The 16954-nt window shown below is 38.3% G+C and overlaps 1 protein-coding gene across 3 annotated transcripts in view; it reads left to right on the forward strand.

Annotated features, from left to right (window-relative positions):
- Positions 1-16954, forward strand: part of KLF12 (KLF transcription factor 12) — a 441551-nt gene that overhangs the window by 292497 nt on the left and 132100 nt on the right. For 2 of the 3 annotated variants that reach the window (XM_059144587.1, XM_059144588.1), the window contains exon 4: positions 7378-7924. In XM_059144587.1, coding sequence (XP_059000570.1) covers positions 7378-7924 — 547 coding nt within the window. Of the gene's footprint in view, positions 1-65; positions 135-7377; positions 7925-16954 lie in introns of all 3 variants that reach the window. The other variant, XM_059144589.1, reaches the window with a different exon arrangement.

Below are 16954 nucleotides of genomic sequence, written 5' to 3' on the forward strand. Positions count from 1 at the left end.
TTAATACCCTTAATACAATCTATAAAACAATTATATGAGTTTGGAATTATATTGCTCTTTTGTAGGTAGATAAACTCACACCTAGAGAATTTTAATGATGATATATCAAGATGGCACAGCTAGTAAGTGACAGGGTAAGTCATGAATTCTTTTGTGTCTAAATCGAATTTTCTTTCTTATAAAAACCACACTGCATGCTTATAAAGCAAAGGTGATCCTAGCAGTTAAACCATGAGCTATGTAATGTTAGGTGACTTTTATAATCTTTTTTCTAAACTACCATGAGATTATTTCTTAACAAGTTTATAAAGATAAGATGAGATATAATTTGTTTAAATGCTGGCTGGCTGGGTGAGTAGATGAGTGGCTAGATAAGTGGGTAGTTGGGACACACTGTGTGTGTGTGTGTGTGTGTGTGTGCGCGCGCGCGCGCGTGCGCAGCACATGTGTGTAAATGCTCTGCTTCTCTAAAAATCCCCGGGGCCATTAAAGATGAAACAGATGGCATGTAAATCTTGGATAACACTTAACAGAATACTGTCTAAGCAGCCCTCAGCCATGACTACACATAACAATCTCTGGCGGGTTTTCCAAAGATGAGATTGTGTCCAGACATTTTTTCCTCTCTTGTTAAGATTACCAAGTGTTTAAAAGACATGACCAATATTAAAAGCCCTTTTTAGTCATTGCCAGAGCATAATAAGATTCAGCTGCTGATAACGGCTGACTATAGGAGACACATCCAGTACTACGGGTACCGGCATTAGGAAATTTTAGATTCATTTTTATATTCACTCAACGAAACGCCTAAAGCTTAAGTTACCTTTTAAAATATTTGTTCGGGAAAAACTTTATCTTGTTAGGAAAGCTCACGTGTAATCCCCAGATCACTGAAAGGAATATGTTCACTAGACTATTATGTATAATATTTTATTGAGTGGATATTATGATTAAAATTGGCTTTCGGAGTTTTGAAGAAAAGACTATGTGACTATATAATCCTGTTTGTATTTATCTTTATAGATTTTCACATAAATATTTTATTAAGTATATTGTTACATTCATCTTGTTCCAGTTGGTGTATATTTAGGCAGTAATTTGTTAAGACATTTTATTAAAAAATTTCCATCATTACCCTTTCAAGGAATAATATGTAATCCTTTGGAAAGATCATATGTATATAATGATTTACATTATGAAGTATTTCTACAGTGATGAATTACACCCCAGCCCTTGGTTTGTAAACCTATGTGGGAATCTGGATAGGTAGGAGAGAGAAATCTGTGGTGTAAGTAGTCACTGTTTCTAAAATTAGAACTCTAGATATATTTAATACAGGAAAAAAAAAAAAAGAAAGAAAGAAAAGAAAAATCAAGACCGTGTTTGATGATAGCATGTTCTTATGAAGTATTTTGTTCTTTTCATGATAAATCAGTCGAGATACTTCATGAAATTAATTATTCTCATGTGTTTAGGGGTGTTGTTTCTTTTAATGATGTCAAATATATTAAGTGTTTGATCATCATCTCCACATCAGGACATCAACAGCAAAATTCGGCTAAAGTCACACTCCCAGACAGAAGTCTTGGTGGGCTTTGGTATAAACAAACAACAACAGGGGCACTAAGTTGACCCTGAGATTGAATAGTCCATCTGTGTTGTAGCAAGAATTGAGTGGTTAGTAATCAAGGGTAGAATTTTAGCGTGGAATCCTTTCTTTGTTTTTTAACAGAAGTTTCTGTATGGTGCTTAAAACTTCTCGCTTCTCTTTATTTCTAATCTTTTCAGCATTCCTATCCCTTATGTTTCCCGGTAGCATGCCGTATCTTCTCTCACTTTCTCAAGTATCCTTACAGGCATTCCTCATTGTATCAGCTTTGCTTTGTCATGCTTCACAGATAGACTGGTTTGTTTTCTTTTTCTTTCTTTCCTTTTTTTTTTTTTTTTTTTTTTTAAGATTTTATTTATTTTGACAGAGATCACAAATAGGCAGAGAGGCAGGCAGAGATATAGGGGGGAGCAAGCCCCCTGCTGAGCAGAGAACCCAATTCGGGGCTCAATCCCAGGGCGCGGAGATCATGACCTGAGTCGAAGGCAGAGGCTTAACCCACTAAGCCACCCACGCACCCCTGTTTTCTTTTTCTTAAACCAATTAGAGTTTGTGGCAAACCTGCATCTAAGCAAGCCTGTTGGTGCCATTTCTCCAAGAGCATTTGCTCACTTTGTGTCTCTGTGTCACATGCTGGTGATTTTCACAACATTGAAAATTTTTCATTATTATTTATTTTTTTATGGTGATCTGAGACTAGTGATCTCTGGTGTTACTATCGTAATTGTTTTGGGGCACCATGAACTGCGCCCATATAGGACAGCGCCCTTGATAAGGGTTGTGTGTGTTCTGACACCCGCCCACCAACAGCTGTTCCCCATCTCTCTACCTCTGCTTGGCTTCTCTGTTCCCCGAGACACAGCAATGTTGGAATTGGGCTAGTTAATAACCCTATTGTACCTCTGCGTCTTCAAGTAGGAGCAGGCATACATCTCTCACCGTCAATCCAGAGCTAGAAACGCATGAGCTTAGTGTAGGAGGCTTGTCAAAAGCTGAGACAGGTTGAAAGCCAGGTTTCTTGCACAAAACAGTTAGCCAACTTGTGAATGAAAAGGAAAAGTTCTCAAAGAAACTGCAGGTGTGAGCCAGTGAATGCACAGGTAGGAAAGGGAAAACAGCTTTATTGCCGATACAGAGAAAGTTTGAGTGCTCTACATAGAAGATCAAGGTAGCCACAGCAATCCCTTCAGCCAAAGCTCAATCCAGAGCAGGGCCCTAACTCTTGAATTCTATGAAAACTGAAAGAGGTAAGGAAGCTGCAAACAAAAATTGAAAGCTACATTGGCTCATGAGGTGTAAGGAGAGAAAGAAGCCATCCCCAGATCATAAAAGTGAGAGGGGAAGCAGTGATTGCCACAGAGAAGCTGCAGCGAGTTCTCCAGAACATTGGGCTTGGATAATTTATGAAGGTGGCTACACTGAACGACTGATTTTCAACCTAAACAACCTTCTGTTGGAAGAAGATGCCATCTGGGGCTTTCACAGCTGGAGAGGAGAAGTCAGTGCCTGGCTTCAGAGGACAGGCTGACTTTTTAGTGAGGAGCTAACGCAACTGACGACTCTTAAGTTGAAGCCTATGCTCAGTGACCATTCCGAAAATCCGAAGGCCCTTGGGAATTCTACTACACTACTGTGTCTGTGCTCCGTAACTGGAGCGACGAAGGCTGGATGACGGCCCCTCTGTGTACAACATGGTCTCCTGAAGCTTTTAAGCCCCCTCTTGAGACCGACCTACTGGTCAGAAGAAAGATTGATTTCACAAGATGACTGCTCATCCACAGGGCACCTGCTCACCCAAGAGCTCTGAGGGAGATGTGTAGAGATGATTGCTGATTGTATCCCTGCTAACACGACGTCCAGTCTGCAGCCCGTGGATCAAGGAGTCATTTCAACTTTCACATCTTATTATTTAAGAAATACCTTTTGCAAGTCAGCACCTGCCGTGGACAGCGATTTCTCTGGTGGATCCAGGCTAAATAAATTGAAAACCTTCTGGAAGGGTTTCACCATTCTAGTTGCCCACACATTTGTGATTCATGGGAAGAAGCCAAAATATCAACATTCACAGCAGTTTGGAGGAAGTTGATTCCAACCCTCATGGATGACTTTGAGGGGCTCAAGTGGAGCAAGTAACTGCAGATGAGGTGGGAATAGCAAGAGAACCAGAGTTAGAAGTGAAGGTTAGCATTTTTTTTTTTTTTTTTAGCAATGAAGTATTTTTTTTTTTTAAAGGTATTTGTTTTTTTTGGTTTTTTTTTTTTTTTAAGATTTTATTTATTTTATTTGACAGAGAGATCACAAGTAGGCAGAGAGTCAGGCAGAGACAGAGGGGGAAGCAGGCTCCCTGCTGAGCAGAGAGCCTGATGTGGGGCTCGATCCCAGGACACTGAGATCATGACCCGAGCCAAAGGCAGCGGCTTAATCCACTGAGCCACCCAGGCGCCCCAGCAATGAAGTATTTTTAAATTCAGATATGCACATTGTTTTGTTAGACGTAATGGTATTGTGCACTTGGGAGACTACAGCTGTAGTGTAAACATAACTTTTCGAAGCACTGGAAAGCCAAAACATTCACTTGACAGGCTCTATGGCAACATTTGCTTTATTGCCACGGTCTGGAGCTGAACCCACAGTATGTCTGATGTACGCTGTAGTCCTTTTATTTAATTTCTGGCTGCTCCAAATACCTCTCATTTGATGTTCCCGTCGGTCTCCCAGAGCTCTTGTCGCTCTCGGCCGTGCGCTCCATCCCATCACCTCACTGCCGCTGCGTGTATATGGATTCTTACCTCAGAACCGATGCATTTCAATCTTCCCCTTTCTGAAAGTCAGGAAATGAATTCCAGATGATGATTTCAGGATCTAGTCTTTCAGGTCTTTGCTCTTTCCTAAAAGAAGGAGCGGAAGTGGGCCCCAGGTGTTTCGAAACCATTTTGAAGTGGTATTGCTAGCTTCCCACCTGCACATGTGCGTCCCGAAGCTACCGGGGGGCTTTACCTGCCGCCTCCCAGTAGGAGAGGTACATATGGGCTCTGAGGATGTAATGTTATGTCAATACCGTAAACAGGTGAATGGTACAATAAAGACTTTGTTCTCTTTCTACTGACGAGGCATCATTTGGGGATATCCTGGGTGCATTTCACCTGCTACGTGGGAAGAAGGAACCAACATATGCCTCTGCGATGGTGGTCCTTGTAACTTCCTGCATAATATGGCCAGCCGTTCCAAAGAAAATGTGTGTAGTCCTTATGTTGGATTTATCCTAGCTAATTATCATGACCATTTTCTATATTTTGGCTTAAGCTCATGTAAAAGCTAAGTAGTTCTCACATGTTTGAAAATAACCTGGAGACTCTTAATATTTGGTCCTTCATGGCTTTCCTAGGATTTGCAACAGAATTATAAGAGGGACACTCTGCTTCTGTTGTTATAAAACAGTTTAAGGAATAAATTTGTTTCTGAGGGAGGGAATAAGCAGATACAAAATGTGAACTCCTGTTCATAATCTAGAAAAGTCGAAGCCATTCGCAAAGCTCAGTGACACTTGATGTCTCAGAAGCCATCTCTACAAATAAGCCCCATCTTTCTCAACTCTTATATTGTCACAATCCGTTAGTCTTTTGTTTATATTATGATATGTTGCTACAGTGATGACTTACACCTCAGCCCTCAGTTTGTAAATCTGCATAGAAACCTTTTGTCTAACGAGACAGAAAAATCGCTGTTTCCGAAATTAGAATTCCGGATGTAGTTAATACAGTAGGAAGACAGAAACTAATCAAGCCTATATTTGAAGTCAAACAGTGTTTTGTAACATGTATTTAATGACATATTTTATGATTTTAATGACAAACCACTTGGGATATTTTATAAAAGCAGCCTCAACAAAGAATTTCTATGTGAGTATAACACACTAGTAAGAAATATCTTAGATTGTTCTAAAAAGAAATTAAATGATAATGCTGGGAATCAATTGAAATACTGTTCTAGTTAGAAGAGAAGATAATGCTAATAGTTTTTTTAGAAGTAACCTGGTTTATGGTATTTGTGGGGGTTTTTTGTTCTGTTTTGTTTCCTAGTGTCTGAAAAAATTTAAAGAGTTATTTCTCAGTTTCAATACAAAGAATGAAATCTTGGCACTGAGAATTTCATGCAGTAGATTGGATGGTTTATTTTTATATTTTCTAATTCTCTTCCTTTTTGTGTGTAAGTAACCATCTTAGTTTAGGAAAAAAACAACAACAACAATAAAACATCAACCCGTTTCCCTTTTTAGTTGATCTGGTACCATTGTTGACTTATTATCTTGTTGAATAGAATTCCCTTGCACTACTGCCTATTGTATGTTTTGAATGGAGCTATAATTTATATTCTATAAAGAAAGGTTTTAAGAAACATGTTTTGTTCCTTTAAGTGTATGCTCAAATTTTAGGGGGAATAGCAAACTAAGATCTTTTATTAAACAAAGAATGAAATGAACCAATTTAATATAATTTTAGACATTGTTGTTCTGATGCCATAATGAAGCTGAAAAAAAAGTTTTTGGTCTTTGTACAATAGAACATCAGTGCCTGTGTTAGCCTGGCCAAATTAGATATAACCAAAATAATCTGTCACAGTCTAATTTTCAATGGTAAAGCTAGCCTGGCACGTGACAATAAAATTGTTAGGCCATTTTGTTAGGCCTTGGAGGTGGGCATTCAATGAATACTTGTTGAATTTATGAATGAATAAATATAAGGATAAATCATATTTTTATCTGGTAATAAAAATGTTGAGTCCATTAGTCTGGGTAGAATCTTGGATTTATTATTATTAATTATTATTTTAAATTTGCTCATTAAAAGTAAAAAGAATAAAAATAAACTCGTACAAAATTATCTTTATGTTAAGTTAAATAAAATATTCATAAACAATTTAAAATTTTCAGAATAAGTTTTTTCTAAAATTATTTCCTAAAATGTTTGTTGTGGTATTTTGAGAAGAAAAATGTTGCTGTCACTAGGAGTTAAAATATAAACCAATTATTAAAACACATTTATATTTAATAATTTAGCAATTGTGCTCCTTTTCAGTGCTTGTCATGAGAATGATATGGGAGCTCTTGCACCATATATGAAAGTTGAAATATAGTGATTTTCCCCAAAATTATTGCCAGGTACTTTTATGCCTCCAGATTATGATAGTGTTGAGTAAAGGTTAGAATCACGAAATTGCAGAATAGCAGAGCTGGAAGGGGTGTTTGAGTTTATCTTGTCAAAATTCCCATCGCTTTACAACTGAGGAAAGTGAGATTCACAAATGCAGAATGGGTCAAGCCAACAACATGAATGCTTTTAATTAGAATAATTGTTATTTTAAATAAATAAGCGGTTGTATTTATGTAGTTTTAAGTAGGTAGTGCTTTGTATACTGCCCTTGTCTTTTAGAGATCGTATGTACAACTGCTGTTCATTTTGGGGTTTTTGTGGCCTCTTCTCCCCTCCATGGAGTACTTCTTCCACTGATTTTAACAACTGTGTCTGTCTCTCCCAATAGGATGAAAATGTCCTTATAGGAGAGGCCGTGTCTTAACGCTGTTTTGTACTTTTGTACTCTCAACTCTAATCACGATGACTGTCACAGAGCAGATCTTCAAATATTTGGGGAATGAGTAGTGTCTCATAGCAATAAGGGAAAAATTAATAAGCACTCCAGTCATAAATCTTGCCATCTCTTCGGTATGTGATTAACAAGGATCCGTATGTGTCCCCTTTTTCTCCCCACAGTCTCCAAACGTCCACAACTACCCCGATATGGAAGCTGTTCCCCTGTTGCTAAATAATGTGAAAGGGGAGCCCGCGGAGGACTCGTTATCTGTAGATCACTTCCAAACACAAACTGAGCCAGTGGACTTGTCAATCAACAAAGCCAGGACATCCCCCACCGCCGTGTCATCCTCCCCGGTTTCCATGACAGCGTCCGCCTCCTCACCTTCTTCAACTTCAACCTCTTCATCGTCGTCTAGTCGTCCAGCCTCCTCCCCGACCGTTATCACATCAGTATCTTCAGCATCATCTTCGTCAACAGTATTAACTCCAGGGCCCCTTGTAGCCTCCGCGTCTGGGGTGGGAGGCCAGCAGTTTTTGCACATCATCCATCCTGTCCCGCCTTCAAGTCCCATGAATTTACAGTCTAACAAACTGAGTCACGTTCACCGCATCCCCGTGGTGGTCCAGTCGGTGCCTGTTGTCTACACAGCTGTGCGGTCACCTGGAAATGTGAACAACACTATCGTAGTGCCGCTTTTGGAGGATGGGAGAAGCCATGGCAAAGGTAAGGGACCCAATCGAAGCCTTGATTTCTTTCAGCGTGAGGGCTGACTGTGCCTTTATTCAGTGAGCTGCCCTGAAATCGTGTGCAAGCACACCACATCCAAAGAGGTTCTGTGCACCACGCAGACGTGAGCTGATGAGCACGGTTTAGGGCGAACCAACTGCGTGTTGGCATTGGTATTTGCTTCCGTGTTCTTTAGTCTATATTTTTACGTATCGAGTCATTTAGTGTTGGAATTCAAATGTCTTCCTTTGCAAAATGATGTTTACCTTCAAAGGCTCAAATGGATAGAATAATCTGTATTTAGCATAACTGCTTGTAAGTTGAGTCGCCAGTAAAATAATTCTGAAGTTAGGTGTTTGACTACAAAATTCTCATGTGGCTTGAGGTCTTATCTTAGTGGAAGTTACTGTCATTTTAAGTACTGGTATGACTCGGTATGATGCAGTATTTCAAAATGCAATATTAAAATTCCCTTCCAGGATTTAGAAGGAAATGCTTTGCTACATAACTCTATTTAATAATACCTGGTTGCCTAATTTTGTATATGGCAGTTATGCAGTTGATCATGAAGTTGCTTTCCTACATCTAAGCTCTTTTTTTTTTTCTTCAGTTTTTATTAAAAGGAATTAAAGTAGCATCACACTGTCGATTTGGTCTTCCTTTATCATGAATCTACAAAATAAGCCACCCTTCTGTGGAAATGGAAAATGCCCATAATCATTGACTCGTTCCCTCTAAAACTAAACACTTATGCATGTATATTGTCTTCAGGGCTCAGAAATGATGAGGGTTTAAGATATGTTGTATTCCTTTTGCGTTGATATCATATTACTACCGAGGCCCATCATTAAAATATGATTGATGAATACATAAACACATCGCCTTCTCATAAAATGCTAGTAAGCCTAGATTTTTATAATCCTATAAGGTAGGATTCAGTGCCTAGAAACAACAGTTGATTGTGAAGTTAGAGAGATTTTTGCAAACTGACTCTACAAAACTGCATCCATCTTTGGCAAGTTATTGTCTTACCTGCATTGAGGTTTTTCATAGCTCACGAAATGAATTGTACCTTCTTAGTATTAACAACTGAAAAATATCACCTGATTTACAGCACTAAGAGGTTTTAGTGTGCAGACTTGGGATGTAGCGTTCTGTGCTTAATGTGGAGACCTCTGTCTTTTGTGCTGTTTCGGGCAAAGGCCCTGAACTAGTCCCACCACCATCTGAGTGACCAAGTAGACAAAAAGGAGGTATGAAGTAGTCTTCTTTTGGATTTTACTTTAGTTGAACCCTCTCTGATGTTACTAACACTTCTGATCAAAAGGAGCTAACCGATTTGAATAATAGCATAACTGCAGGCCACGTCATGTGGTTTTGTTGGGTTAGGTATTTATTTTCTTTCGTAATTTCAAGATGTGTTCACAGGTTTTTTAAGAATTAGGAATTAACAAAGAGCAAAAGTGGAAGCTTGCGTATTGCGTTACTTTATCTGTATATGTGTATACCACAGGATACAGCCCTTATACCGTTCCCCTCAAGGGAGATACTGCTTTAATTGTGAAGATGATTGACGAAGATTTTAATGTTGTTCACTTTTTTTTTACAATTTTGATGTACTAATGAAGGAAACAAAAGAGATATCTCTTTTATTTGACATTATCTTCTAAGGGAGAAGTTATTTTTATTTAAGGGGGTTGATATTGAAAGTATATTGCCAAAATTTAATTTTCTGGAAACTATGTCTCTGCCAAAGAACTTTGTTACGACTCCTGCTATAATTTGCTCTCAAGTGTGTTTGTTAGTTTCATGCCACGTTTTTTATTCAGCAGTTTTCTCATGCCTAGAATAAAAACTGATATAACCATAAATCCCCTGGACTATGATATGGACATTAGGAGCAGGAGAGTCAGAATCAGGAATCTGAGTTAGGCTTAGTCCCTTCACTTACAGTTTCGGACTGGGAAGTGTTATTCAAAGATTAAATGGGGATAATGACATGATCTATCCTTGAAGATTATTGAGGAGATTAAGTAAGAGCTTAATGTCTGGGTTAATCAACTATCAATAAAATGTTTGCAGTTACTTATTATTATTTATCACCTTCCCAAGCTACTTGAAGCAGTAATGTTCAGAAATTTTTTCTCTGTTGTATAAAAACAAAGTTGGAAGGAAAAAAACATACTTAATTTACAAATGAAAAACTGCTCCCAAGAAGTTAGTACAGAAATGCTTCTCAAAATTGTTACTACTGGTTATAAGGGATGAGAGTTTACTATGAGAAATTATCTGGAAACATCCCATATTTTCTATTTTTATTAGTTTGTATTATGTTTTCATAATCACCATATTATACAAATATTGCTATAACATTTTATAAGTTTTTTTTTATTGTTTAACTGATTACTTAGATGATGGTAAAAGTGTCTAGTGGAGGAGGCTTGCCTACCTCACAGAATGAATAAAAGAAAGGGCATTTCAGTAATTCTTCAAGTCTTTATTTTGCACATGTGCAGCTGGGCACTGGGCCAACAATGAAATGGCTAAGTGATAAAGGGAGCCCCTATTCCATTCCCATGTTGAACTTGTATATCTGATATGGATAAGCAAAAGAAAATATGATAGGGGAGTTGGATTTTCAAAATGCTAACAATAAAATTATAAAACTAACCCATATAAATGCAGATGAATGTACTGGCTAATTATTTTTAAAGTTGTTATAACACATCTGGTCTCTGGTAGATAAATCGCTTACCTTATCTGTCATGTACACAAAGACCTGTGAATGTACCTATCCATGTTTTAAGATGACGTATCATGTGAATTGAGTCATTTGTCCATTCAAGTATTTATTGAGCATCTGTCATGTAGTGAGTATTTTATTGGTCCAAGGATACAGTGTTGAACAAAACAGATGCTGTTTCTATCTCAGGGTGCTCATAGTCTACTGGGAAGTATAGACATTAAACAAACAAACAAAAAAAATCATATAATTAACTGATAATTGTGGACATTCTGTGCTTCAGTTGGATTAAAACATAGACTACGCATGGATTTTTGCCGAGGAGAGTTTAATTATAATTGCAGACGGAGAAAGTTGTATTTGATAAAAGTATTTTTACATTGGTATTATATATGGTTAGAAATGTTTCCACTGTGATGCTCAGTGGGGTGGTTAGGGTTTGGGGATGAGGTAGAGTGAAATGTCCACGTGAGTGTGCTTGACTAGCGACAGAAGGAGGTGAGAAAACTTTCCAGTGAGGATAGAAACTCAGCCCATTCATGTATTTGAAGAATATTGGTCTAAAGGAATGACAAGCTAGGTCCGTGCACTGACATATCTCAGTTCGGCCTTGAACGTGATATGTGATCTGAAGAAAACAGCATGATACTCTGGACAAACACAACTTGGGCTAGAGCTACAAGAGGGAGGATATCAGAGAAGGTCTCCCAAGGAAGACATTTTCCCTCTTGATACCAAAAGGACAAAATGGCAGTTAGCCCCCAAAATGGTTGTGCTGAGAAATGGGAGCTCTCTATGTAGAGGGAACAGCCAGTGGACTGATCTGGCCCGAGTTTTGTTGCTATGTCACCTGAGACACATTATTTATAAACAAGACCCTAAAGGGATTATTTGACCTTATAAAGGAGTTTCAGTCCAGCCTGGGGAAGTTTTTTTGGTAGGTTTTCCAGGTGATATTTTCATTAGTTTTTACAGATACTTAGTAGCAGAAAAGCGTAGGAGTTATAACAGATCACAAGCAAAGTTGGTCATGGTTGGTAATTGCCTGGATGAAAGCAAGTTTGGGGATCTCCCTCCCTCCCTTCCTTCTTTCCTTCCTTCCCTTCCTCCTGTGGACATCCTATATGCCAAGTAACATTCTGAGAACTGAGGTTCCAAGATGAGCAAATGTCTACTGTAATGACCTTACAATCGAGGCAAGCAATTTATGGCAGATGGTCTAAGAGCTATAATGAAAAATAAGCCATGGTAAGGGAACGGGAAGTCAAAAGACAGGAGTGCAATTTTAGGTACAATCTGGCCTACCTGGAATGTACGTTATGATAATAATACCTGGGGAAGACCTTTACAGAAAGAGAGAACTGGAAGTTCAAAGACCCTGAGGCACAGAGGGTGCATGGTTGGTGTGAGGAGGAACTACAGGGCCGCTGGTGAACAGGAGGGGAATGAGCGATGGGAGCGCAGTGGGATATGAGGCCAGAGGGGTGAGTCAGACCGGGTCATGTACGGCCTCAAAGAATTTGGTTACATTGTTTGTTTTTTTCCTAGATATGGTGGGAAGTCACTGAACTGGACCTTTGGGCAGGAAAGTGACATGACTACTTTTTACATTCTTCCTTTCACAAGAATCACTGAATCACTGCTTAATGAGGACTGAGAATTGGGAATCTGGCGGGGTGCAGTTCACCGGTGACAGTGACAGTGTGTCAGTGGAGTCATGGGGACAAAGGACTGACTGAAGTGAGTTGCGTTCAGCTGGGAGGTGAGGAGGGGAAGACCGAAAGTCTAGGCAGCTCTTTGGAATAGCTCTGCAGGAAAGAGTTGTATAGAGAAATGGATGGCGGGAGAGCCTTTTAGGCTCTCAAGGGAAGGATTTAAAAAGAGGGAGATATTATAACCTATTTGTATGATATCAGGAATAATCCAATAGAGAGCTGAAAATGGGTAATTCTAGAGAGGAAAGAGCTGTAGAAGCAAAGTCTTTAATTGCACGTTCGTTGCTTATATGATACTGTGGAAGTAACCTACATCTCGCAGTAATTTATCGGAGTTCTAAAGTCAACTTAATAGATTGACAAAGTTTTTAGGGAAAAAAAAGAGACACGATGGAAAGTTAAAGGAAATACAAAAACAGCAGATAATCATCTAGGGTTGATAATGAAAAGCAAACAAATTAAGGTTCAATAAAATTGGGTCCATTGAGAGTTATAAAAGTGATACCAGAATTAATTCATGTAAGATCAAACATTTCTCATTCATCACCTAGAGGAAGGGATAGAGTAGTTGAAAACAAAATAAACCCAAAACACTTTGCATTGGTCCTTTAAAACTATTTTTTATATCTGAGTATTAATGAATGGTCTGTTTTAGAAATTCAAAATAAAGAGCAACACCATAACCAGTCTGTGGCCATCCAGCTGATGAGCTAGGGGGAAAAAAAAAAGGACTCATTTCCTCCCTCCAATATGTGAGTTGTTCTTTCTCCAGGTAGCTGAAGGAGCAGTCAGTCTCACCTTGATGCCTAAGAATGAGGCTCAAGCAAGAACATGACTGATCAATGGCTTTGGAATAATCAGAACTGAAAAAGCCTAAGGGCAGCAAGGGTAGTGTTCCTTAACCACCATCCCATTCTTCTGTCCCTGTGACTGTTGTAAAATGGATTGCCTAGAGGGCCGGTGTTCAGCTCCAGGTTCCTATATAGCCACTTTTTCTTACATGAAAATGCACCCCCAGCAGCCTGGTCTACCAGAGTTGTATAAAACAGGTTTATTGCATTAAGACTCTTTATTATAATGGTGTCATACTTGAAAAACAACTCCCTATGGGTTCTGAGTGCATTATTCCAGACTTAAAACAATTATGCTGTTAGATCCTTGAGTAGAAAGTACTTTTTTTCCCCAAGATATCTGACGAGAGCATGTTGATACTGCTGTTAAGAAACCAGCCCCATTTGGGCATGTAATTCCTTTGGTCATCTTTTTTAAGAATGTTGTGGGTTTTTTTTAAATTATATTTAGATGAAGTGAAGAATCCTCCAAAAATATACCTTATTTTCATAGCACTCATTCAGGAGTTTCAAAGGGATGTGGTCTTGGGCAAATTTGAAATACTCACACCCCATTTTCTTTCCTCCAGGCTGTTGCTTTTCTCAGCAGCCAACAGGAAGAAGCCACAAGTGTATTTTTAGTCCTGTGCCATTTCTATTTGTGAAAGGAAATACGGTCATTGCAGTGATCGCCGCAGTGCTGGTTGGAGACTAGGGCTCTAGCTCTGGCTTCTCCTGACCATGGAGTGTGGCTATGGTTTTGCTTGCGAGAAGCTACCCCCTTTCAGATCTCTGCTTCCTCCATTGTCTTCTGCTGTCAGCTCTCTCACTTGTGGATGTTAAGGATGCCTCATTTCAGGTGATGTTCCTTCTGTCACCGACTCACTTCCTCTGTCTCCCTTACACGTGCCAGTCCTCCTTTAGTTCAGCGTTCAGTGGAATGCTGGTGTCATCAGTCCATACGGCAGGATAGTCCCAGGCAGCCGACCTATGCCTATGTGTATGGTTGTCTTTACTTTTGGAGTCATTGAACTACTACAGCTTCTTTTGGTAAATTTATTCTTCGACTTATGCTTAATTATGAGAATTTCCAAATATAGTTGACATTTTAGGCCTCCATTTGGTTTTTGTTGATAAACCATTTATGTTCTTTCATTAAAAAAATTTTTTTTTAATGCTGCCTTTTGGGAAGTGGGACTGGAGTGTTGCTGACTTTGGGTTTACACTTCTGAACTACGGACTTGCTAGGACTTGAGTGTTTCAGTACTATCATCATAAAGCAAAGGCAGGAACTTGTTAAAGAGTGAGAAAGCCAGTTAGCTAAGGTTAATGAAAAATGGAGTTTTAAATAAGAGTTCAGAATACTTTATGGAGAGATGCATGGGGCACTTGTTTGCATTTACCTGATTTGCCACAAGGACAAGATATTTATTGGTGTCTTTTCACTTCTGGACATGTACAAGAAATTGAATATCTTCCTCCAAAACACTGGCTTCTTGAGTTCTTGTTCATCTGCAATACCTTCAATTTGTTAATTTCTCTGCTTCATCTAGCATAAATTGGTTTAGTTCAAAGATTTGATGATAATAACTGGCTCAGAGAGGAGACAGAAGTTATCTGTATTGTGCTGAGAGAATTAGCAGAAAAGAGAAAATTCTAGATCAGCTCCTTGTAAACTGTACAATGTCAAAGAATGAGTTTAATTGGCTTCCCCCCTACACACAGTTAAATATTAAATGAAAGTACAAAGCACAAAAAAAGAGAAAAAGAAGAACATAAGGACCGTAGATGGAATCCACATTTAGAGAGAGATGATACTTCACTCAGAAGTAGATATTACTCAAGGAGGAGAAGATGTAGATGATTGGAAAATCTATTTATTAGAGAAAGTAGTTAAATAAGAGTTTTAACAAAATGGCCTCTGTATTCATTCTGTTGTAAATTGTTAGCCACCATACCAGTTTAATTTGTTGGAAAAGTTCCTCCTATAGTTAAAAAAAGATTGAATTTATGTATAAATAAATAAATATATGCTTATAAGTGATATTTTACTAATAAATAAATGAATAAATGTAGTTGCTACATTCATTTTTCACCACACCTGAGATAAAGTTATTGTAAATAATAAATATAAAAATTTAGTTCTCGCTTACATATAAATTTCACATAGTACAGGTGCTATTATGCCATAAGGAAATTTTTACTTTACCTAATAATTGCAGGTATTTATAGAATTATTTTGATGATATTTGGAGATATATACACATTGTAAGAGACCTTTGGAAATCTAGCATCTCTGTATTAAATGAGCATTTGCATAGCAAATGAGCATTTTATCCAATGAGTCTTAAGATCTATAGGAGCAAATGAAAGAAGGAAGACTGTAAGATCCAAGAGGGAAACTCAGTCTTAGAATCATTGCTAGCATTATTGTAAATTGGCCTCTTAATTATTTACAATTCTCTGGCTGCGCTTTCTGTTCCCTATTTGTTCTTATTCCCTTAACTCTTTTTTTGTTCCAAACTATTGAACTATTGAACTCTTTTCTCAGCTTTTTCTCTTTGCTGGTTTTCCATTGTTAGTGGAGAATTTCATTAACTGGTATTCTACTTTGTGTTCTTTAGAAAAGAACAAGTTGATAGTTGTCTATCTGAGAAATAAAAGAAAAGCTATCAATTTACCGAGTCACCATCATATACTTGATTTTTTTTTTTTTCCAGCCACCTTTACATGGAGGGAATTGTGCCCTGATCACTGGCCAGTTCGTGTGTTTTTCATGACCTGGTGGCTCTACCATCTTTTTTCTTCTGTTAATTCATTTATTCAACAAATAATCCTTGATCCTATGGCCAAGAGTATCCCCTGATCCCAGCTGTGGAGATTTTTTTTAAATAAAACTCCACTTAAAGGTAGTTTAGTTTACAGTATAATGAAACAATATTGTTCATACTCTGGGATTTTTTCCTGTTGAGTCTTAAAATCGATTTGGTAGCTTAAAATGGGCAATTTGAAAGAAATTAAATAAAATTGAGACTTTTTCTGAGTATATCACTGAAATAAGTATTACATAGTGAAACTTTTGTTCGGCAACCTATTTATTGACATACATGCAAATATGGTACTGGGAGAGAGAGAGAGAGAGTGTATACTGAGTCATGCTGAACTATGCATTTCTTGCTGTTGTTCCTGCTCAGAAAACCTGAAAAAGGTTACATTGGAGTTCTCACCCTTGCTTCAGCCCCTCCGGCTTCCCTTTCCTTCGGGTGTCTTCCTTTCCTTCCCTCTCAAAGATCCGCCTTGGCCCCACCTTTATTCTCTGCCTTCTTCACCTTCCTTCCATTTGCTTATGTTCTCCCTTTTCCTGGTTGGCCTTCTCTGTGTCCCTCCACCCCTCACCATTCTACCTACTTTGGACTCTCCCATTTTCTCTCTCCTGTCTCATCCAGTCTCCTCTCCTAGAACTAATGTAGTGCTATGGAATTAAGCCACTTGTGTTGAAAATGACAGTCTTTGTACTGCCATCTAGTGGTAGAGTTTTAAAGCAATGCAAGTGTCGGTAGTTTAGTTTCTCCCATGGCTTCCAGATTTCCCCCACTAGCTAGTTTAGGGTTGTAAGGTAGTACAGTGAATATGCCCTATTTACTTGAACCTAAATTTGAAATGTAACTTACCTGCTTCATTTTTAGAACTCTAGTATATGAAATACACACACACACACACACACACAAATATATATATA

Source organism: Mustela lutreola, chromosome 13 (assembly GCF_030435805.1).
Source record: "Mustela lutreola isolate mMusLut2 chromosome 13, mMusLut2.pri, whole genome shotgun sequence".
Lineage (NCBI taxonomy): Eukaryota > Metazoa > Chordata > Mammalia > Carnivora > Mustelidae > Mustela > Mustela lutreola.